At 42.5% G+C, this 27982-nt stretch overlaps 1 protein-coding gene across 1 annotated transcript; it reads right to left on the reverse strand.

The window, feature by feature from the left end:
* Positions 1–2629: 2629 nt before the first annotated feature.
* Positions 2630–15510, reverse strand: UNC93A (unc-93 homolog A (C. elegans); the record flags this gene model as incomplete). Its single annotated transcript, XM_008936556.1, has 7 exons — positions 15424–15510; positions 12852–13033; positions 11819–12048; positions 8577–8702; positions 5562–5779; positions 4298–4433; positions 2630–2761 (listed from the first exon to the last, which is right to left on the reverse strand). Coding segments are annotated over exons 1-7 (1111 nt in total), but the record flags the coding sequence as incomplete, so codon positions are not given.
* Between the last annotated feature and the right edge of the window lie 12472 nt (positions 15511–27982).

Consider the following 27982-nt stretch of genomic DNA (forward strand, 5'->3'; position numbering starts at 1 on the left):
TGTGTAAGCATAAGGAACACAGATAATACAAATGTGAAATTTTCACCAGTATCTTGCATGAATCTGGGAATGGAAATGACCTGTTACAATGCTGTAACAGAGGTCAGTCTTGTCACAGAGCTGCAGAGCTCTCTGGCCATCAAGCAAAGCATGAAACATTGTCCACTGTCTATGCCCCATCTGGGGATTTGGGACTGCAGACACTTCCCAGCCACCTTCTCTGACACTCAGGGGCTCTGTACTTATCCCTTTTTTTCCTAATGAGGGCACAAGGGGCATGGAGTTCTTCTTGTCTGACATGGAGGGATCTTACTGAGATGTTCTTCTCAAAGGACATCTCAAATGTATATAAATTCCTGAAGAGAGGGCACAAAGAGCCAGGCTCTTTTCAGTGGTGTCAAAGAAAAGTGGAGAAGCAGCCATGGGCACAAATTAAAACATAGGAGGTTCCTCCTGAACATCTGGAAAATTTCTCACTCGTGAGAGTGACTGAACACTGACACAGGTAGCTTGGACAGGGTGTGACATCTCCCTCCCTGGAGATATTCAAGAGCTGACTGGACATGGTGCTGGGTAACTGGTTTTGTCTGGGTGGCCATGCTTGAGCAAGAGAGTTGGACCAGGTGACATCCAGAGGTCCTTTCTGACCTCAACCATTCTGTGATTCTGAAAGAAGCTAAGTGTCTGAAGTCAAGGCTTTCTGGAAAAGAGAGAAGCAGGTTAAAGAACAGATTTCTTATCTTGGTGGAAAGCTCTCAAAGTGTTGAGAAGAATCCTGAGGAACAATCAGGAAGACTGTGGCTGAGGAAGCAGGAAATGAATGAACAGCTTTACTTCAGAAAGCGCAAATCCTCATTGATGTTGTCCTTCCATGAACCTGAATAATGAGACCACTGATTTAGAAGTGCACCAGAGGCACAAGGCTGTTAATTGGGATGAGAGAAGATGAGAGGGTGTCCCTTGATGAATGCATGAGCTCTTATCTAAGGGATATGAACTGGAGGAACAGAGAAGAAGTCTGGCTGGTCACTTCCTTGTGTGTAGAGGTGGGGACTCTACATGTGCTTGAAAGGGGATCACTGTCAGTGCTGGGTGAAGGACTGTGGTGCTCTCCCTTTGGCTCTCGGCACGGAACATAATTTATACAGTGAATGGGATCATCTCAACTGCTGAAGTAACCAGAGGGACTGGAGGGAGGGAGGCTGGGCCCAGATGAGATGTCACATACAAGTTCCTATGGCATCTGCCAAATAGGAATTTGAAAAAGAGGAAAACAGTATTAATGAAATAAGAGACCAAATAGGGGAGCAGGTGGGAGAGCATTTAACAGTGTCACTGATACAGGCTATGGCATCGATTTAAAAGGAGTGTGACTGAGAGTTACAAGCAGACTTTGAGGTATCACAGACATCTCTCTTGACTTCTCCAGCATTTTAGAGTCTGTCTTTTATCTCTGTAAGAGAACTTACTCTAGTTTTGATTGAGGGATAAATATAAATGGTCATTTACAGAGATGGGTATGTATTAGCTCATTAAGTGAGCTGTCAGTACATAGTAATTGCCCTGTATCCCCAAGCAGAAGAACATGAAAGATTCTAAGAACAACTGTCATGCATCAGATAAGAAGTCCAACAGTATACTTCCAGTTACAAACTCCTAGGTCAAGAGTTTAAGAAATGAGGCAAGTATAGAGTGATCTTCCCCCCCCAGTGCCCTCCTGACTCTGGCAATCAAAGACATGGGGACTTTCTGAGTTGGAGATTTCCTCTGGACACCAGGCTTTAATAGCCCACGAGAACATTTTCCCATGAAGTGGTGCAATTCCACCTTCAAAACATTTTCATTTTTGGCAGTCACTTCCATACTTTTATTACACATTGTGTGGAAAAAGGATTTTGATGCTCTTTTGATTTCTATAAAGCCTGCTGCCTGATAACTCTATTATGGTGCCACTAGTTCTGTTATTGAGAGAAATAGTGAATTTCTAATCACCTTCTCCATACTATTAATGATCTTACTGACTGCTTTCTTACTTATCACTTGTCCAAGCTAAACCATTCAAGCTTGTTAGTCTTCCTTCAAATGGAAGTCTCCCATGACTCTGTTCCATTTTATTGCTGCCTTATGCCTTATAAGGTAGGATTATGATTTTTGAAATGGAGCAAATCAGAACTGCATGGATTTATTTGGCTGCATAATGTTGCTCTCTGTGGTCTTCTTCAGTTTTTTTTCCTAATAACTCCTAACAGCCAATTTTATTCTTCTTTTGTTGCTGAGCTTTGAGTTCATTTTTTTTGTCCACAGTGCTCTCCTTTATTGCAAAAGACAGACTAAATGTCTCATTCTTAGTTTTATAATTTTCTCTGAAATACTCATACTCCTCCAGAATATTTATTCTTAATACCCATTATCTTCTACGGTGTTCTCTCTTTATCTTGGAAAAATTTAATGAGCATTTTACTTTCGTATTCTGAACTTGTTCTTATTTCTTCTGCTTTCCAATGAGCTAACATATTTTTAGATGCTGTACTAAACCCTTTATCATTGTTATGCACATGTTGTTTTATAAATACAAACATGCAGATTTTTATATCTCAAGAGAATATATTTCATTATCACCAGGACTTACCATTAGTTTGTGTCTGCCAAATGGCATCAGATAGGCCCCAAAGAGCGGGGAAGACAAAAAACACAGCAAGCTGCTTAGGATGGGGTTTCCACAGCAATAGTGCTATTATACAGGCAATGTTTGTAACTGTGGCTGTTGATTTAGAAGGAAAGAAGAGAAACATAAATACAAGTATAAGCAGAACAGACAGAGGTAGATAACACTTTAAAATACTTCCCCCATCTAGAGCAAAAGGCATTTTTAAAATCTTCCTGGTTCATTGAGATTTGCACTGACTGGTTTGATATCACAAGACAAAGCAGTCCTTTGACAGTCTGCAATTAATAATTCTGAGCAGTGTCCTGAGCTGAGAGATCCTCGGTGCTGATATGACTGTTAGCACAAAGCACAAGAACTGCCCCTGAGGAGGAGAATGTGCTCCTGAAAGACTTGCAGTCCCCATGTGAGGTGAGTGGGAGTGGGGAGGAATTACCCTTCTGCTCTCTTTGCTTAGTCCTTAAACACAGGTTCCCTTTCAGGGCCAGAGGAAATAGTTAAGGATATGTAGAGGGTTTGGTGACTTTCCCCTTTTTTCCTTTCTTTTTCAGATCGGTTTGTAAATGAGTTACTGGTTCCTCCCCCAGGAGGGAAGCTGAGTAAAAAGACCACTAAACAGAACTGAGATATTCAGAGGTCTTGCATTACTAACATTATAGTTTGATGATGATTATTGTTATTATTTGTTGGGGGGTTTTAAATAACAAATGAGTCCCATAGAATGAGGCATGCACTTAGGAAAGACACATACAGAATAACCTCTGAACTAGTCACTACCATAGAGGACTCTAAATTTCTTCTTCCTTGCCAGGGTTTGAAATTTCATGTGGAGGGAATGTCTAGATGCACTTTGACTCGGTGATGTTTCTACTAACACAGGCTACTGTGTGGGGGAATTAAGGTGGTAGTACACTTCATGTGTATGCTTTGTGGATACTGGGACACAAATGAAATACTGCTTGGTATTTTTCTACCCCCATTGCTCTGTTACTCATTGGAATAATGTTCTCTAAAGAGGGAATGTTCTTAAATATACAAATCTCATGGCAACCTGAAAATTACTGACCCATGCAAGCCCTCAAGTTAGTCTAGCCTAACACGCTGACATACTGCTTTCTTTTAGTTTTCTCCCTATAGAACAAGTAGTGAGAAGGACACCATGCCAACTCTTAAAATTTTTTCTGAAATTCTCAGACTGTTTGCTGGAATTTGCAAGTTCACCATCCCCTAGGACTCAAATCAACAGTGTATCTCACAAGATTCTCAGTTGCTTTTGCCCCATAAAAGTGAGGAGGATTCATCTCAGTGGAGAAATCTTTCCCAGGCGTAGAGATCTCATTGTAAGATCATTTATCACTGGGTGCATTAGAGCTGTAGGGCACTTTCTGAGTCGCTAGCACCCTCAAAAGCAGAATGAACTACACCACCAGCAAGGTGATGTAAGGCAATGACTATAAGGCAGAGATTAACTGTTCTGTCTCTCTTCTCACAAATGAAGTTTGCCACCAGATTGACTTTGGTTTTAATTGATAGCTGTCAGTGAGCTCTCCCTTTGTAGTGCATGCAAAGAGGGGAGCACTGGCTTTTATATATTACATGAAGTGATCAGTCCTTCAAGTGACCTTTACATACCTAATGCAAATAGAAGTTTTCTACCCGTGTACTGAGAGATCTTTCCGAAGAGCAGAGAGCAGAGGGAATTTACAGCTGCAAAGCAGATCATCACATAACCAACATAATGTATCCCGAGGGCACAGGTCACGTATGTCTGGAAGAGAAGAGAAAGTGGTGCCACATTTTCCTCAGTGAAAATATGCAGTTAGGGCTCAAGGGTCTTAGTCTGAGTATTTGGTAAATAGCCAGCATGGATGAGATCAAAGGAGCACAGCTACAGAGTTTGCTGAGAAGTCCCTGGCATATCAACACAGTTGGCCTTCAGCAGCAATATTCCTAACCCAGTTACCAATCAGACTGGTGCCATGCAAACAGAGCAATAGCAAGCAGAAGATGTCAGAGCACCACTTGCTATAAAGAAAAAAAACTCCTGGAAGAGGCACTAGGATTTTGTGCCCTTCCCTTGATAGCCCAAGAGATGAAAACTGACAGTCAGCACTATGATCATTACAAAGCTGCTCCCGAGAAATTAAGAGAACCTCACCTATAAAAGCATATGACCAATGGAGGTGGCCGTGGAGTGCCCCTTTCAATCCATTCAAACATGGCAGCAAGTGCACTCTTCCATCTGCTTATATGGAAGGTTTGGAAGCTTTAGTGTCAAATAAGCAGCTCGGGAAGATTGCCCCCCCCCTTTCTTTGGAGGCTTTCTCAAGAACACACCTTCTGTCTACATTTGTAGAGAAGCTGAAGGAGCAGAGTTGGTTTTGATCATTTCAGTCCAGCGGGGCTTGGACCTGTTGCACTAGTGATGGGTGAGGGCTTTCAGCCAGCCATGTTGAGGATTAGCCCTCTTACTGTAAAGGCTGTCAAAATAAAGCACAAGGTATATCTGCTCACTTGCACTTACACAAACTCTAGGGAAACCAGAAGGAAGGAAGATATTAAAGCTTTGCAGACTTCTGGCGCTTCTCCCAGCTTATTTACAACAAGCTGAAGAGTTTGAACCTGTAGCTCTTCTGCTGTGGCCTCCACTGGTGAGTTAAACTCTCTGCAGCATTCTTTTTGAGGCTGTTCCAAAGGACACACTTACTGCTGGCCTCTCCTGTTTGAAGATGTCACTCAGAGTTCATTCAAGTAGAAGTAAGCAGTAATTTAGCAAACTGCATATCACCATTGAACACGTCTTCATTTAGCAATGAAATGTAGATCAAATGCAACAGTAAGACACAAAGGCACAGAACCCAAGCAGACAGAAATAGATATTCATTTTCATCCACACCTTTGTGTAGTCACCAGAAAGAAATCCCTGTTCAAACCCACTGTACATTGTCAGAGGGATTAGAAGACACTGTCTTTTATCTTTAAGGTGCTGGAAAGTTGCTAGGAACGTAGACCAAAAGGATGGCTTCTCTAGTATTTCTTTCTCAGTCTCTGCTTGGTCAGATTTTATCTGGTCCAGAAATATAACAATCAGCAGCACAGCTAGCACACCACTAGCTGAAAAAAAAAAAAAAATTAATGAAAAACTGAGGAATGCTGGAAGAATGATGGGAAGTTGCTTGCTGCCATTATTGTTCTGCCTTAGTGCTTAGCTCTCTGTGGGATGTTTTGGCAGATGCCTCTGATTCCGCTTCCGTGTAAAGGCCATTTCTGTGTAAACAAGAAGGCCTGAGATACGTTGGCATCTTCTGCCTGCAGCTGCAGGCCTCGCAAATCCCCTCAGCTTAGCTGTGAGTGGCCTGTTGTGACAGCCGCCGGGCCAGCGGCACGGCCGCGCGGGGTGATCCCTCACCCTTCCAGGGCAAGCCAGGGGTCACAGGCACGGGGAGCTGGCCAGAAACAGCTCCCTCTGGAGCTATTGAGAGGCTTTAAGTCAACACGAGAGGGAAATAGTCACTTCCAGTGCCAAGGTTTTCATGGCTGGGAGGGAATCTTCCTTCCAATGCGTGGAAAGAAAAATAAAAGGCTAGAGGTAGAACTGCTCTCTGGGATCCCACTATAAGTTGCCTTTTTCATTTGTAACCTTGGAGCCATGCTTTGAGTATGGAGTATGTGTAATTTTATAGATGATAGTAAGCAACTCTGGGTAACTTTAAAATAGTGGAAGTTACAGCTTTGAGCCTATAATTTCCTAGCAGAAGCAGCATATGAAAGATTACATGGGGCAGATAATCACAAAACGGTCATGTATGTATCAGTCTAGTTTTGTTCCTTGTGGAGTGAATCAACACAATTTTTTCATGTTATCAAGAATAACTGTGTCTCCTAATATACATGAAGCAGCCACAGATTCATAACTCATTTACAGATGCAAGGCATGATTGTATTTCCTCTCTCATGCTGACTGGAGTTCCACCCATGGAAACAAGTGCAGCTCAGAGTAAGAGGAGAACCAGGCACATCTTCCCATTCACACTGCCTGTTGAATGTGCTCTGATGTTGCTGTGTATGGGCATGCTCTTTTCTGTGAACTTTTAATGTCCAAATAGATTAGTGGATTACAGTTGATTGACTCAATTTCTCATCCATGTATCCTAGAATGAAATTGTGTTTGACAGTGTCCTGGTTCTCCACTGTGGCTGAGCTGATCTTCTTGATGTAAGTCATTGCTGTTTCTGTCAGGGTGTTTATTAGTGCTTATGGGCTATCTCCAGGACTTACATGGATGAGAACAGAACATCCACATTTACTGGACAAATATTCTAACAAATACGTCAAATGAATCAAGAGCAATTATAGGAGATAAGTAGCTGCATGGCTTAATAGTGGTTGGTATGAACATAAATAGAAGCATCCACAGTCCTTGAGAAAACTAAACAACAAAAGCCTTATCCACTATTATCTCCACCCAAGCTGGGAAAAATATGTATTCAACAACCAAACAGCTAAATATTTCATTCACAGACATTTTTTAAATGTCTCATCTGTTTGGTTTCCCTCGAGGTAGGAAAAGACATAGCTTTTATTAAGAGCTTGAAAGAAAAATGAAACCCTACTGACGCGGGGTCAGTAGACAGCAGGGTTGCATTCATTTTGCATGAGCAAATCCTAAGGGAGTGCTGTATATGTTAGTCATCAAATTTAAATTTAAACTTGTGAGCCAAACCTGCCTTTAGCAGAAAGGCATCAGCTCCAGCACACTCTGGCCAGGAAGCAGAGGAATCTTCTTTACGTTTTCTTTCCAATCAGGAATGGAGGCTGGGGAAGGAGGGAGGGTTTTCTGCATTGCCCTTCTCTGATGAGGGCTGGCTCTGGCCAGATCACATACTCTGTTTGAGCATATGACAAATTCTGTGCATCTGTCTCAGTGTAGAGAGTGCATCTATGTGCACAGACTGCAAAGACATTTTAACAGAGTAAAGGTGAGATATTGCCTTGCCAGATACTTCTGGTTTATTCAGAGAATAACTTTTTTGAGCTGGATACTTTTTGAACTTTCCTCACTGAATGAATCTTTGCACAACTACTTAATGTCTTCTCAATTTGCGATGGCATCAGCCTTCCCTGTCTTTGATTTCTTTCTAGCCTTATGCAAGGAAGGTCTGTAGCAGCTGTAGTTATGAAACAGGAGATATAACAATGCACCTAGCGCTTCTTTTTATCTTTGCCTTTCACACTAAGATATTACAATTGAAGTATCACAGCTGAGAATTGACTGAAATTGTAAAATCTCAGCAGGAATCAAAAGAACTCCCCCCCTCAAAGACTGCATGTCCTGGGAGCTGTAGTTCAGGTCTGCCTCTAATTGCAGTGCACTTCTTGTGCTAAAGCTGCTATACATGTGGCAGGACACCAGCCAGTTCTGATAGGTATCCCCACATGACTAGAAGTTGGTGAGTTCAAGTACCACTAGCTGGGCTGCTGTTAGCATCTTGGACCTCTGTGTGTGTGTATAAATCCCCTCAATGCCATTGGTAACCGGTTCACTATTGCTGACCCTGAAGATCATGATTTTAAAACTACCTATCTCATGCATAACTAGATAAACTGCTGTAATCCTCTAACTGCAACGTGGGCGTGCATTGGGTGAAACAGTGGGGTCACCATGCTGGGCCCCAGCTTTATTCCAGGTGAAAAACGTAGAGAATGTCTTACTCCTTTGGGCAAAAATGACCCAGCAGTGGCACAGAGCATTTGAAACTAGGAGAGCTGCCGGCCCACGTGTATCTTGTTTCCTTTCAGCAACTGGATCAAAGGAGGAAGCTGGAAACTTAATCTGCTAGGTCATGCTAAGTTTTGCAAGTAATAGGTTCCCCATCAGTGCTATTCATTAAAGACTGTGTGGATTACTTACCAGTGTAAATCCCTAGCAGAGTGTAGATTAAGGAGCTGGGGGGCTCAGCTGACCCCGTGGTGTTAGTGGAGTCAGTCATGCAGTCATATGCTCCACAGCATTCCAGGTTTTCTTCTGAGATTTCCACTAATTCAGTAAGAATCAAAAGAAAGGCAGGTCAGGGAAGAGATCACATAAGTGCATACTATTTGTAAGGATATAAGGAGAAGGGAATCCAGGGCTTGGCGATTGGTCCTGGTTTAAGTCCTTCCTGATTAGAGATGTTTAACTTCAGAATCCCAGTTTAACAAACAAAAATTTGGTTTGACAGGAACAGTTGCTCGAGACAGAATGCTGAATTGATAATTACATGGAGACATGGACTAAAGCCAGGGGCTCAAATGTGATCCTAACTCAGTTTGCAGTATTTAAAGTTCCAGTGTATGTCTGTACCTCTAAATCATAATATCCCACAAGGCAGGTCCCTCAGTTTGCACTGCCACTGAACTGACGGACCTGAGTTCTTATAGCCAGAGAAAATTATCCCTCTCCAGATAATCACTGTATACATTATGGGAATAGAAACCACTTTGAGACATCTTGTTGTTTTAGAAATTCAAATTACACTTACCCACTAATGCAGTCTTGCGAGAAATCAGCTTTTCATGGCTTTATTACTTTATTACTGGCTTTATTACTCTTTGAGAACATGCTTAAAAGTAGAACAGTTTGGCAGGGTTTGGAGTAAGACCTTAGCTTTGTTCATCCCATCAGTGTTGTGCTGGGCATGTGTCAAAGCTGCACACATGCAGGAACTCAAGCAGGCACCTGGTGTGTAACCATGACACCATGCCCACTTCCTCCAGTACCCTTTTTGTAAAGAAAATAGACTAACCAAAAGTGTGACTCTGGATAAGCTGTGTAGTGGGGAGGGATGATCAGAAAAGCATGCAGTGCTTTCACTGCAGAATTTGTCACTGGTCCAAACATAATCAAGGGCAATACAGTGTACCTCGTCCAATTCCTTAAACAGGACTTGATCTGTAATGTTTCAATTAGGGTTATTGTGTAACTAGCTTTAGTGTGTCTTTCCCAGTTTTTTCCAGTCCAAGTTGCTGTAATGTGAATCAGCTGTTTAACCAGCTTCATAAACAACTTTAGGTTCAACATCAGATAAAACTTCATAACATAAAAAAAGTCATTACCTTATTATAGCCAATGGCTACCACTACAGTTTTGAACAAACAAACCCTGGGCAAAATTGCCATTTGCAAAGGTGAGTCACATTAGTGAAGAGTGGAAGTATGTAAAACAAGGTTTTTTTATCTGTTCATGCATCATCTGAGGATGAAGATGCGCATGGAATTAGTGATATGGAAGCTGCCAGGAGTCACATAAGTGAAGATTGGAAGTATGTAAAACAAGGTTTATCTGTTCATGCATCATCTGAGGATGAAGATGCGCATGGAATTAGTGATATGGAAGCTGCCAGGCAGGGTTTGCTCTGTTTCTCTGGAAATAAGGCTGCAATACTGATGAATGAGAAAGGATTACCCTTGTAATTTACATTGATTACTGTCTTCTCTTGTAGTGTTACTTCATGCTGTGTCTGGATGCAGTGATGCAGCCAATAGGTCAAGTGTACATGCATGTCTGAATTTTATGCATTTTGGTTCATGCCATACCTTTCCAGCTGCTCAGTGAATTTATACATTTTATGTACATGGACAATATGGGTGGACCCCTGTGTTGGACTCTCAAAGGAGTGGAAAAGTGAGTGACCAAAATCCTTAGCCCGTTGATCTCCCAGAAGCTTCTCTAGATAAAAACTGAGTCTCAATGAGAAGGCACAGTTGGGAAGCTTGTGGTATGACTGCTCATCACTGTTGTGAAGATATTGCAAGGCCTTTGGCTTTGAGGGCTGTTCACAGCCCACCTTCCAGGAACACAGCATTTCCTGAAATCCAATGTAATTGATAAAAACTGTTTCTTCAGAATTGAAAGGAACATCCTCAGATGCAAAATTAGGAGGGGATTTAAAAGAAAAAAAATGTTAATCCTCTTACTGACATGTGTGCTGTGAGTCAGAGGAAAGTGAAATGGTTCCAGTCTGTGCAGACCCCCCAGCTGCACCACAGCCTCTGCCCTGGAGGTGGAACCAGAACAGATGGTCCCTCCTGAGACATCATCTGTCTCAGTGATGAGGCCAGGAGGGCTCTGTTGCACTTGGTACAGTCCTTTAGCATTCTGCTTTGATGGAGTTTCATCTGTAGCCACTTGGGTTTAACGGAAGTGTGATTCTCCATACGTATTGCACCTTCTGACAACTACTTTGCCATAAACCCAAGGATTCAAAGATTAAAAGCTGATGCCAGCTCCCTGACATTTAGTTTTAACCTAAGACCTATTTGAATACACTCCAGAGGACACACTGCGTAACTCAGCCAGGGAAGAGAGGTAACCTCTTGCTCTTCATAGTAGCAGTGTATATGGAAAGCTCTTTCCATGTCCATCCTGTTCCAGTTTTGACAGGACTGGGAATACACAGGAGATTGCCATGATAATACACTGTAGCACTTTGAATAAGGTGGCATCCAAGTATTAATATAACTTCAGAAGTGCCCATTTAAACTTAGACCAATTACAAGCACAGGAGATGAGGGCAGTGCTGTTGAGTGGTTTCTTCAGGCAACATTGGCATCTGCTCTCTGAGCCCAAAATACTGCAGAGAAGCCCTGGCATGCAGACTCCTGCCAGCAGCTACCTCTATTGCTTCTTGAAAATTCTGTAAAGTACTCATACTCAGCAAGCACCAGCATCAGCTTGACTAACCTTGAATATTTAATAGGAAATTAATCCAATACTACAAGCTTTGTGAAAAAAAAACTGCTTTGGTGGTTTGCCTTTTGTTTTAGTTCACTTTCAGTGGAGGTCAGATGTGAAAGACTCTCACTGGCAGCAGTCTATGTATGCTTTACAACACAGGGGTGGAATTCAAAAGGAATTCAGTAAACATCTACTTTTGAGCTAGTTGTCTGAACTCTCTTTATACCTGATGAAGATTTGGTAGAAAATAGACACTTCCAGAGAGCAGTGTAGCCCATCTATTTCAGACATCTACCTTCAGATGAGCTGAGTCACAGAAGGACCTGTTTCCACTGACTGTGAAGGCACTTGAGGCTCAGCTCCAGAAATCTACCTTTTAACTGTCTAGAACTAGATGATCATAAAAAGAAGCACCAAGTTTTTTAGATATATTTTACCTTGGGTGGAAGCTTGGCTAAATATCAAGGATGAGATAAGATTTCCCCAGATGCCGGAGGACTGAAATATCAGAAAGAAGACCCCAAAGTATTGGTTGATAATGTCTTTTCCATTTTTTCCTGCTTTCTCAGCATACGAATTGCCAGCAATGGTGAGGTAAGTGCATTTGGCAGACCAGAGTGGTGCTCCTCCTAAGCCCAGGATCACAGAGGTAGGAATTAGTGTGTACCTGTCAAAGAACACTTTATTTAGCATAGTTATTATTCATTACCATAATAATGGTAAAAAACACAACAGATCCAAAGGCAAAAATAGATGTCAAAGAAATAGATATATCCTTTGTGTGACTCAATAAAACTATTACATGGAACCAAGAAAGTGCCAGTTTTGTGAAGTTCAGGATGTGCAGGTGCTCCCAGCTGTGCCCAGGGGTTAGGTCTAGGCTAGACTGGCTGGATCTGTGCTCATGTGTCTTATCCTCTTGTAATTGAGAATTAAATTGCATCTGCCCTTCAAAAGATGGATCGCAACAACTTTTCTCAACAGAGTTGTGTCCTCTGTCACTGGAGAGCAGTTGTTCATCCACCTCTGAAAGGGCAAGGCAGGAGCTGGCCTGTGGTCCTGTGTTCCCAGAGCCACTGGCTGGATGACAGCCTTCCCTTCACTCTTTTAAAAAAAGTCCTAAAAGTCATTTGGATTTTTAAATTTCTGTGGTGGTGTGTGTTTGGGCTTTTTTTTTTTTTTTTTTTCTGAAGGGAAGTCTCTGCTACATGCATGAGTTAGAGAAGCAGCTTCAAGTAGGCAGATGGATAACATTCATTCTGGCTTTTTGCACATTTTCACCTCTCTGCTTCACCTGCTACTGGATTTATTTATCCCTGTTTCTTGTAAGGTTACATCTTTTTGCATCCAGCTTTCGAATCTGCAACACAGATGCAGAGTAGGAATTGAGAAGAAAAAGAAGAAAGAACATTACCCTTAATAATTTTCTCCCAACACAACAGAGAGGGTTAAAGTGTTTTTAAATTGTACCAGCTAGCATAGAAGTTCCCCAAGGAGAATGCGATGTAGCAGCACATAGAGCCTGCCATGGTCCACTTGCAGCCCAGCTTCTTGATGAGGACTGGAGGGAGGAACATGGATGATAAGATGAGTGCTGCATAGAGAACGCTTAGGGAAGCAACGCCCAGGCCTTCTTCTGAGTGGAGACTGCTCTGCATGGACAAAAACAGCAGTTGAGACAAATTTATCACAGGCACGTGCTACTATGGTGTACAGAGAGTGGCTTCTGGCAGAACTAAAAATAGACAGAAGCTTGAACAGGGTATTACTGTCTCATTTCCCCAAAGCAGCCTGATTGTGGATTGAAGGTTTTCCTCACAGTGATAGCACATTTACGAAGCTATGATACAAAACCAGGAGAGGATTGCTCACATTCAAAGCTTTTGTAAGCCAGACTTGAGAGTATTTAATGTACTTAATTTGAATTTCTCTTTGAAAGCAAGCTGAATGAAGGATAACCTCTTTTCTTGGCTCATACTTTGTCTCAGGCAAGAATATCCTCAGGTCTATGTTGCAAGGCAGTGGAAGGTTCTTTGCTTTAAACTACAGGTCTCATAATTTCTAAGTTCTTCAGAGTCCAAAGTCTGAATAGCCTAATATGCTTACAGCAGCCCTTTGCAGTTGAAAGTAATTGACACACCCACATTTTCACAAGGGAGGAATACTTTTTTACTGATCTAACCAGGTTGTATGTTTTTATGCTCAAAATAGTTTTCCCCTTGTCTTGGTACTGAGAAAGTTGCAGTGAGAAGGTCAAGGTGCTGCTTATCAATATTTTTCTGTTTGTTTTTATTAAGTCTGATGCGATCCAGTACAATTTTGGAAGGGGGAATGGATGCTGGGGGGATAGCACTGGAGAGTGCTGGAGGAGAGTGGGGCTGCTCATAGCTGCACTCAGCACTTCCAAGCCCTGTGGTGGCTGTGTGCTCCAGCCATGCAGAACCATGGTAGCAGCCATGCAGTACCCTTGGTGAGAAGCAGGTATCAGGACAGTGAGGTTCAGGAGGCTGTTGAGCAATGACAACGTATCTGAGAATCAGAATGGCTGTTTTGTAAACAGCCAAAGAGGCTTCCTGATCACAGAGGTCTTATTTCTGAAGCACCATATGCCTGGTTTTCTCAGCTACAGCTTCTAAAAATTAGAAGCTAGGCCTCCAAAATCATACTATTAGCTCAATTCTTACTGCATTTTTTTTGAGGGAGGAGGGTATTGAAATAAATGATAAAACATTTTAATGCTTCTCCTGCAGACTACAATACAATAAAATAGGTGACTTTTGATTGTGTCTTAACAATTCCTTTTTAACTGCCAAGACAAAATGGAGAGAAAAGAGGCCTGCTTTGTCAGTCAGCATCACTCCTTCCTGCAGCATTAGGGCAGGCTTTTTTTCATCACTTAACCTAGCCGTGCACCATTTCAGATGGTGTGGCTGACTCACAGCTTCTTGGATTTATCTTCCCCTGCCTTGTTAGTCTGCCCTGCTCATAACATCTCCATCCATTATTTGGATTGTTTTTGCAGAACCTCCTTGAACCGAGAATTTGACAGTGTCAGAGAACAGAAACTGCTCAAGGAGAGAAGAGAGATGTACAGAGAGCAGAGACAGCAGGTCGCTACAGGTGTACAGAGGTAGCAGGGAACTCTTCCTGCAATGAGGTCAGCTCCTTGTTGTGGCAAACAAGTGCATGATGTTGTGTATCAAGCTCCACCTCTAAAGCACACAGATTCCCACACCGGTGGGAAAATCTGACCCAATTGATCAGGGTCATTGTTTAATATCCTGCCTAAAATTACTCATGTATGGCTTATATCTACTTACTTGTTATTAGACCAGCAGTCTTCTACTCTGAGAAGTTCCTCCTTGTGTTTATCTACTGTGAAGTATTCATAGACAACAACAGTAAGCCTCGGTCTTTTATTTTTGTTATACTAGACAAGAGAGCTCTGATGGTACCCTGAATGTCCAAGTCATTCTAGAAACCCATCTCTGTTACTGTGTTTGAAGATGTTAATGCCAATTCAAGCCACAGCTGCTTTTGATTCAAAATATTTCTTATTATATTATATCACAGTGCCAGGAATTTTTCTATTTTACACTTTAATCATCTAACTCATTGGCCATACATATTTATTATTTTACATTTCTGTATAATAACAAAATTATAGCAATTCAGAAATATTAAAACCAAACCCTTTCCAGAAATGGAATTTGTTTTCTGTTTTGCACTATCTTCTTTTGAGAAAAATCTCAGAGAAATTTAGTTTTCATTCAGACAACTTTTATGAACCTAAAGAAGTAGTCCAACACAAGTATCCAAACTGTTTGAGATGTATTAGAATAAAATATTTAGTAAATGCTATGGATCTAGGTGAGGAATACTAACCTGCAGCAAGTTGATATCCTAACCCATTTTATAAAAAATACTGTGCATCCCTTCCTCAGAGAAACCATTGAAAGACTGATGGGTTTCACACTGCCAGCTGGCCTGTTGCCCTTCCAGGCCTACTGTCTTACCAAGCAGTAAGAGGTGCCCCACTTACCTGTAGGCTCTGAAGTCCTCCATAAGCAGTGAAGAGAAGTAAAAATCCAAAAGAAATGACCAAAACATTCTTAAGATTCTTGTCCATGTTGATTCATACAAAAGTTCTGCCAGTGGGCAGAGCTGGTCCAATTATTTCAGAGGATTCTTTGAGTTGGAGAAAGCCAGCTTACGTTTTGTTGAAAAGGTCACTTCTCACAGCATCTGTAGAGGAAAGGGTTGTTAATTATTTGAGGATTGGCCAGTGAACTTTACTTTTACCCATACTGGTTACTCATTCACCTGTTGTGGCAGTGGCAATAATGAACGCTCCCAGAAGACATGTGCATGTATCAGGTTTTATATGTTAGTCACTTGCAACACTTGGACCAATTTACTATTGCAGTGGTACATTATATGACTCTGTCCTATCACTAGGACAGAGGAAAAAAAATTGTAAGCAGTGAAATGATTGTCTGGCATAAAGATACACTGATCCAAAAAGGGCAAAGATTAAGAGGTCATAGTGAAGTCTATATTAAGCCTATTGCTTAACTAAGGTTACAAAAGCATCCTAGAAACTGAGATTGTGTGGGTTCCAGTGTTGTCTGAACACATCAGCTCTACAGCTGTGCAGTGTAGCAAGCTAAGGTTGCTGGCTGCTTGGCAAGGAGGAGAGTCTTTGTCCATAGTGACCCCCATGGCTTTGATGTTTCAAATTTACCAAGCCATACTCATGAAAATAGTTTTCTCCAACTTTCCCATCAACTCAGAAGCCAAGAAGAAACAGGGATCGAGCAGATAAATGAAAAAGCAACTTCACAGAATCATAGAAGTACAGAATTGTTTGGGTTGTAAGGGACCTTAAGGATCATCTAGTTCTACCACCCCTGCCATGGGCAGGGGCACCTCACACTAGACTAGGTTGCTTAAGGCCCCATTCAACCTGCTCTTGAACACTTCTGGTGATGGAGCATCCACAACTTCACGGGGCAACCTGTTCCAGTGTCTCATCACCCTCATAGTAAAGAACTCCTTCCTAATTTCTAATCTATCCTCTTCCACTTTGAAACCATTACTCCTCATCCTCTCAACAACCCTTGTAAAAAGTCCCTCCCCAGCTTTCTTATAGGTCACCTTCAGATACTGAAAGGCCACAATGACATCTCCCTGGAGCCTTCTCTTCTCCAGGCTGAACAACTCCGGCACTCTCAGCCTATCCTCATAGGAGAGGTGTTCCAGCTCTCCAGACATCTTTGTGGACCTCTTCTGGAGCCACTCCAACAAGTTCATGTCCTCCTTGTGTTGGGGGCTCCAGAGCTGGATGCAGTGCTCTGGGTGTGATCTCATGAGAGCAAAGCAGAGGTGGAGAATTACCTCCTTTGACCTACTAGCCATGCTTCTTTTGATGTAGCCCAGGATACCTTGGCTTTCTGGGCTTCACTTGCACATTGTTGCCTCATATTGAGCTTTTAATCAACTATCACCCCCAAGATTTTCTCCTCAGGACTGCTCCCAATCCATACTGCACATTGTCTGTATTTGTATTTGGGATTGCCCCCACCCAGGTGCAGGACCTTTCACTTGGCGTTATTGAACTTCATGAGGTTGGCATGGGCCCACTCCTGAAGCCTGTCAGGGTCCCTCTGGATGACATCCCTTCCCTCCAGCATGTCAAGCACACCACACACCTTGGTGTCATCCACACACTTTGTGAAGATGAATGTGATTCTATTGTCCGTGTCACCAACAAAGATGTTAAACACCACTGGTCCCAGTACCAACCCCTGAAGAACGTTACTTGTCACAGGTCTCTACCTGTACATCGTGCTGTTGACTGAAGCTCTTTGAGTGCAACCATACAGCCAATTCCTTATCTACTGAGAGGTCAACCCACCAAATCCATGTCTTTCCAATTTAGAGACTAGGATGTCATGCAGGAGAGTATCCCCTTACCTCCTTTGGCCCCTGGAGAAACAAAGCCTTTGTATTTTGGCTCACCAGTGCTGCTTGCTTTAAAGAGTGAAAAGTTTCCACCTAGCTAGCCAACCTTGCTGTGTTTGCCTCTGCTTTCCCCTATTTTCAGAGCCTGCCCTTGTGAAGTTGTATTGTTTGTTCATGACACATTGGCCATCCTATAAGTCCCGGCCGAGGTTTCGAATGTTCCCCCCTTCTGTGCACACAAAGGCCTGTCTGCCCTTAAGCCTGGTAGTGCAAAAAGACCTTCCCTGCAGCTGTAGCAGAGAAGGGGTTTGAACTTGGGAGCAAAGTGGAATCCAAAAAAGTCCATGCTATAATGTGAAGAGATTCAAAGCTACGGTCTGGAGGGTGTCCGTAGTGTCCAGGATGCAGAGCTAAGATTTGGTCTAAATCCCACTAGATGGCACAATTTTGCTTCCCACAGGGACATTTGAGGGTGAGGGGGGGAAGATTTAAGGCATTAATTCATTTAATACATTAAAGAGGTCACAGCTAGTTTGTACTTTGGCGAACATTCCAGCGTTTGCTTTATTTTCTTCTTTTGTCTTCAAATCTTCTTGACTGAAACAATGTAGAAAATATAATCTCTTAATTTTCTGTTCTTAATGGTACTTCTGTATTACAAGTCTAGATAGTGACATATTGGCTTTTTATTTTACAGACTACTATGCTCAGCATGCAAATACTTTCAATTAGATCACAACACTACTCTTCTGCAGTGTTTGTAATCCTGTACAAGGCTTATAAACCAAACTGGTGACACTTTTTCAGACCTTTTTAGGTTCATGGGCCCTTGCAACTTTCAGGTGAAGACACTTCAGAAGGATCTTACACCTGGTGATAACATGCTTATTTCTGTTTTGGACCACTTGGAAATAGTCTGCAAAATTCTGGGGGTGTGCGACCACAAGTTTAAAAACAATGGAAAGATTACTAAGAAAATATAAGAACAATGCTTATCCTAAACAAAAGCGTAATTATCACTCGCTGTGGCAAAGGAAAGAACCAAGGATAGTGCAGAGTGCACTCAGTTCTTTCAACTTATTGCTCTTCCTCGTGTAATAACAACTCAGCTTTAAAAAAATCAACATTAACTGGATGCTATTTTTAAAGTGCAGTGTTGGATAGGTTATCTGATCAGCACTTCTGCTCTGGAGGAATTCTTAACTCCTAACTCAGCCGTGTCCTCTGAGCAGTGCAATGGTGGAAACCATGCACAGGGGACGATGTGGGTTTTGTAGTTTTTTGTTGTGTTTTTGTTTGTTTGTGTTTTTTTGGTAGAGTTTTTTTTTCTCTCTCTCTTTTCAACCGATCAAAGACACTTTGGACTGTTCCACATCCCTTGTCCAAGGCTTTAGGTTATCCATCTGCCTGGTCCTCCTTAGGAATGTGCAGTCTTTACCAGGGAGATCTGATAAGGCCGAGAATCTCTTCCTTTGGTACCAGGCGGCAAGCGGCTCTGGCAGGTCTGCTGTGTATCACCCCTGACACCTCTTTCATTCTTTCTGCTGGTCTAAGATTAAGTGCACCTCAGGACGTGTGCATTTTGGGCTTAGCTTTCACACAGGAGACTGCAGCCGCCAAACTGAAATGCCTCACAAAGTGCAATCAGAAAAATGGGAGATAGAACGGGATGGTTAAATTCATGACTCCTTCCCACAGCTGATCTTATTTATTTCCCTTTGCTTATTTTCTCAGTGTAAATGAGGCCAGACTTTGCTTAAAAGATTGTAGCACCAGAGGCTATTTTTTGGGTGTTTTTTTTTTGTTTTTTTTTTTTTTTTTGCTTCATAAGCGTAATTTCCCTATTTGCTCTTTGTTGGTTAAGTGTATTGTTTAGGCACTTATTTTAACAATAACAACAACAAAAAACCCAACACCAAGAATACTCACCATAGGATTTTCAGTCTTAGGAAGCTTTTAGTTGATTAGCTCCTTGGTGGTACACAGTATCCCTTGAGTCTATTGGTAGAAAGGATGAGTATTTTCATATGCCAGCTGGCTGGTGGCTTGGCCATTCATCTAATATGGGCAAGCGTTGCAAGAGCTGTTCTCAGAGCTGGGCCTAACTATCACTGGTCTCTGAGAAGCTGACACTAAGCAGGAGCTGCAGAGGACAAGTGCTTGCCTATGGGTGCCTCCAAAGACAGGGATGAGGAGAGGGGAGAATGGAGACAGAGTCTGCATGTTACCATTTGAGAAATGAAGCTGATTCCTGCCATTTTTCCATGTTGAAGGCATTGCAGATGTACTAGAAGGGAACATCAGGACCGAGCCTGTTGTCCTATGCTGTAGCAGTACTACAAAGCCCTTAGCATACTGGCTTGTGCTGGAGCTCTTAGCTGTGGCAAAGCCAGCAAATTGCATGGTCCTTCTTAGTAAGCTACAGAAACTACCTGGCACACACTCCTAGACAGTTGAACCCATGCTACTGCTATTTAATCCATTCTGTTAGACACTTGACCCCTGAATTGTTTTCTAGAGGCTCCTGTGGGGTAGTCAGGATCCTCCTTTGACTAAACTATCACCATCCCAAATGCTCACCTTCTGGGGCTGTCAGAAGATGCTTTTCATGGGCAGTAGTAGTGTGAGTGTCCTGAGGAAATACATTACTTCTTCAGAGAGTGGGGTACCTATAAAGCATACGGCTGATGCATCGGGCAACATTAAATGTTCTAGATGTGAAAAAATCTGTCACAGTTTGCAGATGGCATAGAAAAACATGGCTGACTCCTCAGAAATGCCCAAGCATGTCTAACTACTGTAGCCACTCCTTCCAAAGTCCTGTTCTCCCAGAAAATTAGCCTATCCTGACACACCTGCAGTATTCCCTTCTGCCAGACCAATGTCCGAGTCCTCCAATTGTATTAACCCCTTCAGAAGAAAAGGGGCTAATTAAAATTCAGGGCTGCTTGGTCCAGGCTGCCTACACAGCATTTCCTTTCTTGCTGTGAAAGCCTGGCCATGTTGCTGTGTTCTTCCCCTCCTCCTTCACCTGTGTTGGTGCCTTGCTGGTTTTGGAGTTGAAGCAGGAATAGACGTATCTTGCGAGGCCCAGCCATTCCTGACAGGGGCCTTAGAAAATACAGTTAAATGTTGAGAGGGGGTCACGACTTGAGTGTGAGATTTGCAACTCTGAGCTGAACAAATCAAGCAGTAAGAGCTGTTTTCTCTTTGGAAAGGGATTGCAAGGGAGTTGCCAGTCAGTGAACTTGTTTTGCCCACAAGGCTGGAGGAAAATAATTTCTGTTGTGCCAAAGGCTCCAGCAGTGCGAGTTGCCCTTATGTGACCCTAAAGATCTAAATGTCTCCCACTCCTCTAACATTTCAGATCTCATTTCCAAATTTTTTTATTTCCCTTCTCTTATTTAAAACACTGTTCCTTTTCTGACATGCAATGTATCCACAGATATTGTTCTTTCATCTGTTCTCCCAAGACTCCTCTACATGCATGGCTGCATAGACATCAGTATGCCACTCCTGGTAGAATCCTACCTGCTGATGTTCTCTGTCTTTCTCTGGAGGCACCAGACTTGTCTATCTCAATCATCCTTTACGTCCTTGATGTGTGCTATCCTTCCTTACTGCTTCACTGTTCCCTAGCCCTCACCCTGCCTTTGTCTCTCTGCTTCACCCTCCTTACTTCATCTCCTGAGTGCCAGCAGACTTTTAGTTTCTTAAGTGTCCTGGTTCCGTGTAAAAGGGGGTTCAGGGCAGGACCCACACGGAACAGAACTATGTACTCGCCTCTCCCCCCCCCCGAGAGAGAGAGAGAGAGACACTTTGGGAAAAAAAATGAAGTATATTGTTCAACAAGGAACAGAAAATGAAAAAGGGAGGTAAGGAAAATAATATATACAAAGATTAGGGGAAAAAAATACCAAAAAAGTAAAATATACAAAACCCTCAGAAATGGTTCCAGGGTCCCACGGAGTGAAAGGACAACTTCCCTCTCCGAGCTCCAAGGCAGGAGTGAAATAAGAAACCACTCCCTGCCTCTTATCAGAGTGTGTGTGGGAAGGGGAGGGAATACAATGGTTCACCCCCACCTGGGGTCCTCCCAGTTGCTGGAAGGTCACGCCCCCATTCCAAGCCTCAAACCACAACATTAAGGGAGTCACCTGAAAACTGCTGGTTGTTTTCCCATCTCACAGGTTGTTAAACTACTTTTAGCCTCACTGGCTGTAAAGCCCCTCTCCCTCCTCCCTCAATGCTGCTCTTACTATCTCACAAGGCCCTTTTCCAGCTCTACTACATGTCCCTTAAGGAAGAGGAGAGGAGACACCTCCTTGTCTTCTGGGCTGGGAGATAGCTCATGGTAGAAGCGCAACCAAATGGAAAAAAACCAGAGAGGGTACAGGCCACAGGTTTGAATGGAGTTGTGATTTTTTTATCAGTAGGACCATTCAGGAGACTTTCCCTGCAGGATAGTTGCCTGCTCTGATGAATACAGCTGACCAAATAACCAATATTGTCTTTATAGTAAAGGCAGGACTCAGTTTAGGATAGGGTGATGTGATGCCAGTCCAGGCTCACTCATAAATTTTATGAGCCAGAGAAAGAGTTAAGTGTTGGAATTCTATTGGCTGGAGGTGTCAATGCGTGGATATGTCTATGAGAGTGTTCACAGCTACTAATTCTAGCCTAGGGAGAGATTGATTGAAGGTAAGCCCCTGCCCTGTGTAGCAGCTGACCTTCCTGCAGAGGACAGCTAAGGAGATCAGCCTCTCCACGCAGACAGCTGTCCATGAACAACCCCCTGTTCCTCCACCAGAGTTGTCTTACATTCATTCTCTTATAAAAAAGTGCTTTCATCTGGTTCAGACTCAGCCTAATCACATTTTACCTTCCTAAAACTGTTGCCTGAGCACTGACATTGTGCACGTGCCTTGCCCAGCATTTTGGATGTTTCAGAATAGCTGGAGTAAACCCAGTTCTAATCCTAAACCAGTGGCTGTGACTCAGTTGGTAAGACTTAACACCCTGCTAAGATAAACATGCCACTGTTGTGATCTGTGTTTTTATAATGACAGGGTAGGGAGGCGGGTCCTGCATATGAACAATAGACTTTTGTATGGCAGCAGCTCTGAAGGCTTGAGAGCCAGTTCCTGGAAACTGCTGGACTGCATACTCCCTGTTCACATGAGCATGCCTCCAAAATTCCTTGCACACACCCATGATGTGGGCTGGGAGGATGGGACTTAGTCAGCAATCCAAATCATGTACTTGCACCTTTCATTTTTGGTTCAGAGGTAGCTGCTCATGTTATTAATGTCCCCTACCAAGCTAGCACAAAATAAGCGTATTATGCTCAGCCGGGAAGCCGCCGCTTTTGAAAGGCTATCACAAAGATTTGTGATCAATTTATCAGCTTGTGGAAATAAAAGAGGAAGGAGAATGGGGCTTGATCCCAGAGACCAGGATTGCTTAAAAGCATATCAGTGTAGATGTCCGGGATTCGGAGTTACTCAATCTCCAGAGTCTCCCATCTTTCCTTTCTCCATTGGTTGGGCCCGTGGCTGGAGACTGACTTAAGAGGAATATTTACCACCTATTTACCACCCACTTGCCATTGATGTAAATATCTGGGGCAAATAAAAGGAAAAGGTATCACAAGACTCTTCCTCTGTAAGCCTTGCTCACACTTGCTTCTGCTTTCTGCCACTGAATATTCTATAACCACCTATAGGAGCAGAAGTTACCAAACTGCAGAAGAGCAAGCAGGGGCTCTTGAGAGTGAAAGATAAAAGAGGGCTGTGCTGTACAGGCTGGCGTGCAGTATGGCATGAGAGAAAGAGCTTGTTATAGGCAAATAAAGATCTATTAGAATTAATCAGAATAGACAATTTTGTTGTTTTCTTTCCTACAGTAAAATTTGATGATAAAACTTCTTCCCTATCCTAGTAGATATCACCAAGTGCCTGGGGCAAGGGGTTACCTGTTTTACCTGGCCTTTTCTATGACACAGAATATGAGGAAGCTCCATAACCTTCCCTTAGGGAGACAGAGAATCTCTCCCATATCTGAGCAACAGATCCCTTCCTGTGCCCCAATATTAGAAAATCACACAGCTATCCAGGACACTTTCTCTACCAGCCATCCCCGACACTTTTCCTCACCCCTCAACCCTGCCTTCTCCCACACACGTCCCTCCAATCACAGGCTGATTAGTCTGCATCTCCTTGCATTCAATCAAATCAAATTACCTTTTCAAGTGGCTTCCTGTACTTTGAAATTGTGAAGCTATCACAGACCTCCCTGGAAACAGGTACCGGAGTCCAGCCGGGAACATCTTGACAGTTGCTGCTTTGAACAAGCTTCACATTTCTGTCCATTTTAGGGAGATAAGCAAGTCCTCTCTGTATTTCTAACCTTGCACCAGTCTTTATGGAAGCTCCCCCAGTATGCTCACAAGGGTTGCGAAAATCCTATCCCATTGTTTTTTGGCAACTCCTCTTTGTTTTGTCAGTCCTTACGTGAGCCTTGAACCAAGAAGCAAACAGGATTTAGGAACACAGGGCATATCCAACTCCACCTTTTGCTTATAATCTGAAATAGGAGTAATCACTATTTTTCTTAGATTCTTGCTTGCATATTCATTCTCGTGAGCTGTTAATATTCCACCAGTGTGCTCCTGCCTCCAGAGAATTGCTGAGATTGCTGCTCAGAGTCATTCAGTTCATTTCACAGAAGCCAGTCCATAACTTCTGTAACTGGCAAGGACCATCAGTCATCCCCATCACAGTATGGTGGGGGACCTGTCAGTGAAAAGTGAGAGTCTATTATTACCAGTTCCTTAGTCATTTATCAGTACCACCAGACAGAGTAGCCATTACACATGGATAGTTTCAGCCTGCATTGTGTCTCTGGAAAATCATCCATACTGGGTTTTTCCCTGTTAAGAGTCCCTCACAGAGTCTGTTTCAGGGTCCAGAACAACCACTGGAACGTTGCTGACTTTGGTGCTAATTACTTTGGTCCTTCATATGCTGGTAGATGGATGCTCTTGGCTTTCCCACATGAGAGTGTTAAAGCCTGGTGAAGTCAGCCTAAGCAGGAGGCTAAAGACTTCCGAGCATTGTAGAACAGCTCTGGAGAAATGTGTAGGAAAAACTGTCAGAGCAGCCAGCAGGAAATCTAGAAGCAATATCTAGTTCCTAACAGACTGCCAGCTTCAATGGAGTCTCCGTGAGAAAAATTATTTCCCTTCTGTCTGCTACATTTCCTACAGCAAACAAGCTGTAGACCTAAGTGGGCTAGATATGTCTGTGGGTACTTAAAAAAAAATAAAAGAAATCAATATGCTTAACTGTCAGAAATCACAAAAATGAAACTAAGCATGGATTCCTCCATGCCAGCCCTCTGGAGGTATGGTAATTATGCAGCATTAAAGACTGATTTAATTAAGTTTTATCTTGAACATTCTCTTCCAGAGATAGCTTTTTAAGTGACTATGAATATTTTTCTTAAACAGACTAATAGAAAGAAATCTAGAGTATACTACAGAAAATCTCAGTGCATTTTCATTGTGAGATCTCTGCTCTGCAAGGGAGAAGAAAATCAGGGAGTAAAACCACGTTACATGCCAGAGTTCCAGGGAGTTTACTGGAGCAGTTAAAGACAAGACGACAGACTAGCGGCCTGTTTCTCTGATTACCAAACCCTTGAACAATCAAACTTTTTAAAATCTTCTTTTAATGATCACAGGCAGAAGAGACATATTCACAATTCTCTTTTAAATGACTAGAACATGCATGAAGAGGCTTTCAACAAACGTAAAAAAAATTGTGCTATAAAAACCTGTAATGAATAGTAATGTTGATTTCCAGCATGAATGATTCTGGCTTTGTGTGTAAGCATGTCCAATTCCCTCTAATACCTACAGATCCCTTAAGCTGAACTTGAGTTGAGCCTGGAGGTTCAGCTATGTTCCCTGGGAACAGCTCTGGTGCCTTTAACTAGCATGGGATTTAGGCCATGCAGGCTGCATGGACTGTTTCTCCAGAAGGCCCTCCTACAGTGGAGAGGAATGGGAACAAGTGGGCCTTCAGTATGAATCTAGCTGCTCGTGGTAGCTTTTGACTGGAACTGGAGCTGTAATGAGACATGGCTTGGTACATAATGGTGCAGGCTAAAACCTAGCTGTCTGTGCAGAATCCCTCTGCAGAGATGAAAACCCAGCCAAGACAAGTCATCCTTTTCTTGTCCTTTGCATTGCTATTGGAGAATCACCAAGACCTTAATCTCAGGGGCCAAAAGCATTCAGGGCTTTGTTTTGCAATGAGTAAAGCTCAAGCTGATGTTTGAGTTGCAAGCATTCTTTTACCCTTTGCAAGTCAAGGTCCTGATATGGGCTTTAATTAATTATACTTTTAAATCTTCCTCCTTTCTATTTAAGTTTCAAGTGTAGGTGCAGAATTCCAATGGAGATCAGCTTCTGCTAAAACAAAGCAGTCTGGCAGCATGAGTAACTCAGACCTCAGAGAAATAGATTAAATATTGCAGCCCAAAGACTTTGCTGAAATTACAATTCAAAATGGGTAAAAGTCCTTTAATTTCAGCTTTTAAACAGAAGCACGGCTCTCCTAAAGATGTAATCTATGAGGCATGTCAAAGGTTTTTGACATTTGAAATTATAGCTCCAGTTGCAAAGAGAGGCTGTCAATTTGAAGCTTAGTGCTTTTTCTCAGCGTAAATGTGAGTAATTTCTTTTAGCCCTCAGTACATCACCACTATATTGTTGTTTATGGAGCTGCTTGGATTTAGTAGATGAGAATCAATAAATGAACCATTTACTGACTGTGAAATTGACTTTTATAACTGAGAAACTGCTGAAAATGTGTGTGTATCTGAGGGAACCAAAAATCAAGCGACATTATACTGTATGTTTGCTGCAGATCTAAAAGAAGTTGGTCCATTTGGATAAAACAAGACAGAGTCACATAAATGTTGGGTGGAAGGGACCACTGGATGTTGCCTACTTCAGCATCCCTCTCCAAGCAGTGCTGCCACCTGCACTAAGTCAAATCAGCCATGACTTGCTTTAGTCTGGGTCCAAAGCCTCCAAGGACAGAGGACACAGCCTTTCTAGTAACCTGTTTTTGTGCTGTGCTGCCCTCCCAGTGAGGAAATATTTTCCTTTGTGTAATGCAAAAGCAATCATTAATGCTTTCTACTTATTTTCAATCTTATGTTAGTATTATTTTGTTGGGAGAAAAAAAGTCCTAATTGCACGAAATGTAAAGCAATAAGATAGAAACGTCTTTCCATAAGAGATCTCAGCTACTTGACTCAATTAGGTCCCATAATTGTGCTCTCTACTAATGGGGAAACAGTGGCACTCCCAGATGGAGATTCAGAGGGACCACACCAGGAACTGGCCAGAATGAAGGGCCTCCTTCTACTTCATCACTGAAGAAGGTGGGATTGTTTATTAAATCAGCACTTCAGGTCATTGAGTCAGGCTGCTCATAACAAACTGAAGCATTACTGACACACAAGTGGAAAAACATATATGAGGCCTGGAATAACATAACCTGGGCTGAAGTTAGGGTTCCTGTGCCAAGGACCACTGCAATATTTCTCTCCAGTGAAATAATACAGGACAGGTAGAGATTCCTGCAGAGTTCTGCTGATGAATTTTACTCCTTAGGCAGGAAGTCCTGCTGATGAGACTTTTCCTAGAGATACACATGAACATGTTCAGATGATAGATGCTTACAGAGAGAGCCTGCTCTTCTACAGACTGCTTGGGCACCATATTTTAGTGTTAGGAAGTAAGCAGTACAGAGTGGCCTCATGGAGAAAGCAGTAGCTGGTCTAAGGAATCCATTGTGAAGTTTCTCACAAGTAGGTGGTAATACAAGCACTTGTTAGAAATGACCATGGACCAAAATTAGGCTGATCGTCATGAATCGTGCCTTAGTCTTCAGTTTGCATTCGTACTTAGAATTCTTTTTGCAGGTAATGGGCTAGTGCAAATCACTGGGTTAAAATGCCTTGTTCTTTGGAGGACTGAGAATCGAATCTAGATATAGAATTAGGATAACTATTGTTAGTTCTCAGGGGATTTCCTATGGAGTTGCCACTAGGCCCTTTTCTCGTGAACTACGGGGTTTTAGGAACTTCCTTTAAGAATTCAGAAGCACTGTTTGACTTGCTTTGCAGGTTTGATGGACTCTTTCTGTCTGGTCAAAGTCTTTCCATCAGATCAATTCTCAGGTACTGAATTTATTTGACATCTTGCCTCAGTAACTTCCCTGGACTTGCTCAGCATACTAATTTTCCTCAGTGATTCTTCCATAGCTATTCAGAGGCTGAGAGTCTCACCTATGTCATGACTGATCTTTCTGTTACCATACTTATAATCTTCCCACCTCCAGTCTCTGAGCCATGAGTTGATAAAGGGATTAGCTGAATGTAGCAGATACAGTTGACCTGTCAACTTGAACCTGGAAACCTGTTCCCTCAGCATCTGACTCTGTTTAAGAGAAAACAGGCGTGGTGAATTACCAAAGGGAGCTCTGCCTCTGGTTTTCTGCTTTTCTGTAAGAACTGGCTGTGAAGACCTATTTCGTATCACAATGCATATATAAATATAT

The sequence above is a fragment of the Merops nubicus genome, unplaced genomic scaffold, assembly GCF_000691845.1.
Source record: "Merops nubicus isolate BGI_N331 unplaced genomic scaffold, ASM69184v1 scaffold12933, whole genome shotgun sequence".
Classification (NCBI taxonomy): domain Eukaryota; kingdom Metazoa; phylum Chordata; class Aves; order Coraciiformes; family Meropidae; genus Merops; species Merops nubicus.